This window comes from Verticillium dahliae, genomic scaffold (assembly GCF_000150675.1).
Source record: "Verticillium dahliae VdLs.17 supercont1.36 genomic scaffold, whole genome shotgun sequence".
NCBI classification, from domain to species: domain Eukaryota; kingdom Fungi; phylum Ascomycota; class Sordariomycetes; order Glomerellales; family Plectosphaerellaceae; genus Verticillium; species Verticillium dahliae.
Window position 1 is genome coordinate 74,250 of NW_009276962.1, and position 2,352 is coordinate 76,601.

General features: G+C 58.4%; 1 protein-coding gene across 1 annotated transcript in view; it reads left to right on the forward strand.

Moving 5' to 3' along the window:
- Positions 1 to 1,345: 1,345 nt before the first annotated feature.
- Positions 1,346 to 2,352, forward strand: part of VDAG_10334 (uncharacterized protein) — a gene marked incomplete at its 5' end in the record, with an annotated part of 2,987 nt that continues 1,980 nt past the window's right edge. The window contains one exon of the mRNA XM_009659803.1: positions 1,346 to 2,285. Within this exon, the coding sequence (XP_009658098.1) occupies positions 1,346 to 2,285 (940 nt within the window). The remainder of the gene's footprint in view (positions 2,286 to 2,352) is intronic.

A 2,352-nucleotide genomic window follows, 5' to 3' on the forward strand; every position in this document is an offset into this window, starting at 1 on the left:
TATCCTCATCTACTGGGCCAGCGTTACTTCAACGCCGTCGGCACATCCAATGACGGCACGCCCTTCTTAGCCTTAATACTGACGACAGTGTTGCCTTCCCTGGGGAGAGTGAGGGGGGCGGCCGAGACAAGAAAGCTGACGAGGTGCACGTGAATCGCGCGCTCATACTTACCTTGCCTGACCTGGCAAACCCCATCCAGCCGCTCCCATCAATTTCCCATGCTTTCTCCTTCATCTCACACACCTACCCCCATTCCTAAGCACAAGAGCAGCACATTCGCTCAGCTCAGCTCAGCTCAGCGCAGCGCAGCTCTGTTCAGCTTGAATTAGTGGCATCCTTCCTTTGACGGCTCGTCTCGACCACATTACATGGTCCAGAGCCAGCAGAAAGACGATTCGACATTGGACGCGCACATATTTCTATAGCCGCGCGGCGCTTGGAAGATTGTGCAACGACAAAGGACAGCAACGACGGCAACTGCAAGGCCACAGCTGCGTGCGTACCTTGCTCAAGTTGGCGACAATCTCCTCTGTCCTCCCGGAATCCCCCCCCCGCCCCCCGCCCCCCCTGACCTGCCCGAACCTTCAGCAGATTTCGTCAACAGGGATTGATCACCGTCAAACTTGCAGGCTCTCGAGGCGATACGACCACTGCTGCGGGGCTTTCCGTTCTCCGTCTCTTGAACGGGACCTCCTGAACGGACCTGCCCTTAGGGAGGAGTCCAGGACCGACCCTGGAGCTTGCGTTGGCTTGTTCCTTCCTTTCATCCTCCTCCCCTTCCCCCTCTGGCATTTCCCAGCACTTGGACCGCGCCTCCGCCTCCACTTGCACCTGCACCTGCCTCCACCTTCCCTGCCAGACGTTTTGGCAGGTAGGTAGGTACTGTAAGGAAGGTACTTGGGTACATCGCCTCCAATTCCTCCTCCGCCACGCTGCGCTACTATTACCACCTACTCCTACTACTACTCCTCCTACTCCTCCCATACACGCGCCGACGTGCAGGCGACCGACCTTTACTTTCCACACCTCCTTCTCTCCTCCCTCACATCTCTGTCATCATCAGCACGCAACCTTTTGCATTTCTCCTGCAATACCAATTCTTCGTCAATCTCTTTCCTGCACTAGACCGAATCTCACATATCTTTCTCTCCTCTTGAGCTTGCGACCGCACGTCTTTTCTCCTTTTCCAATTTCGCGTCTTCTTTGACAGCCCCTCAACCCCCATTTGCCGAGCATAGCACTATTTACGCGTCGTAATCGCCTCGCAGGGCGCGCCCAACTTTCCTGGCCCCTACCAACTTCACATAACGCGTCGACCTGTAGCGTCACGCGAATCGCCTCGCCATGTCTCTCTCGCCATCGAGCCAGAGCAGCCTTGGCGCTGTGGCCCTCGACCTCGAATCCTCCTCGCATGTCGCGTCTCTCAGCTCAACACCACCTACCAACTTCTCCGACAACATCTCTATAGCCTCCGAAGGCATCAAGGTCGAGACCACACCTGTACCCGAGATTCAAGCGACTGTCATTGTCGCCACGGAGCCTCTACCTGAGGTCTCTGCCACACCCCATAATACGTCTCAGATTGACGCGCCGTCGACCGCTCAAGAGCCGCCCGCAGCCGGGCGTGCCCGGAGGGCTCGCGTCAGCAATCCCGTCTATAACCTCTCTCAACTGAGCGGCACCGCCGCAAAGGGCAATGGCCGCAGAAAGCGAGCCAGCCTCGGAGACGCTCTCTCTACCACGCCGCGCTCCTCTGACCCTCTCGTACGCGACGGCATTGACGCGTTGAATCTGCAATGGTCTATGCAAGGCCTCAAGACCCCGGGCAAGTCGGCCCAGGAGAAGCCCAGCACTCCTCGCACGACTCGAGCCTCAGCGCGCGACGCCCCGGCCAAGGTCGATGTCCTTACGTCCAAAGCGACCTCTCTCGGCAAGCGCGGGCGCAAGGCCTTCGAACAGGGCATTGGCAAAGTCTCCAGAGAACTTCTCCGCCTCAGGGACACGAACGAGTTTGCCAAAGTAGAGACGAAGCCTGTATACCACACCATTTGGGCCAATGGCAAGCTGGTCACTCCCGAGGAGCTTGAAAATGGCCCTGCCCGGAAGAAGGCTAAGACGAAGGTTCCCTCGGAAGTAGAGAAGGCCAAGGTGGACGAGACAAAGAAGGACGGCGAAAAGAGTGAGGAGACGCTCGAGCTTCATACGCGCAAGGGACGGCGTGTCAAGCGCTGGCTCGCCAAGGGCCTGTATGCCGGCCAGGATACGCCGCTTGACCTGAACGAGGGTCTGGGCCTCGCCGAGAGAAGAAGCTTGCACAGATTCCGGAGCTAGCCGCGTCCGGGCGCGTCAAC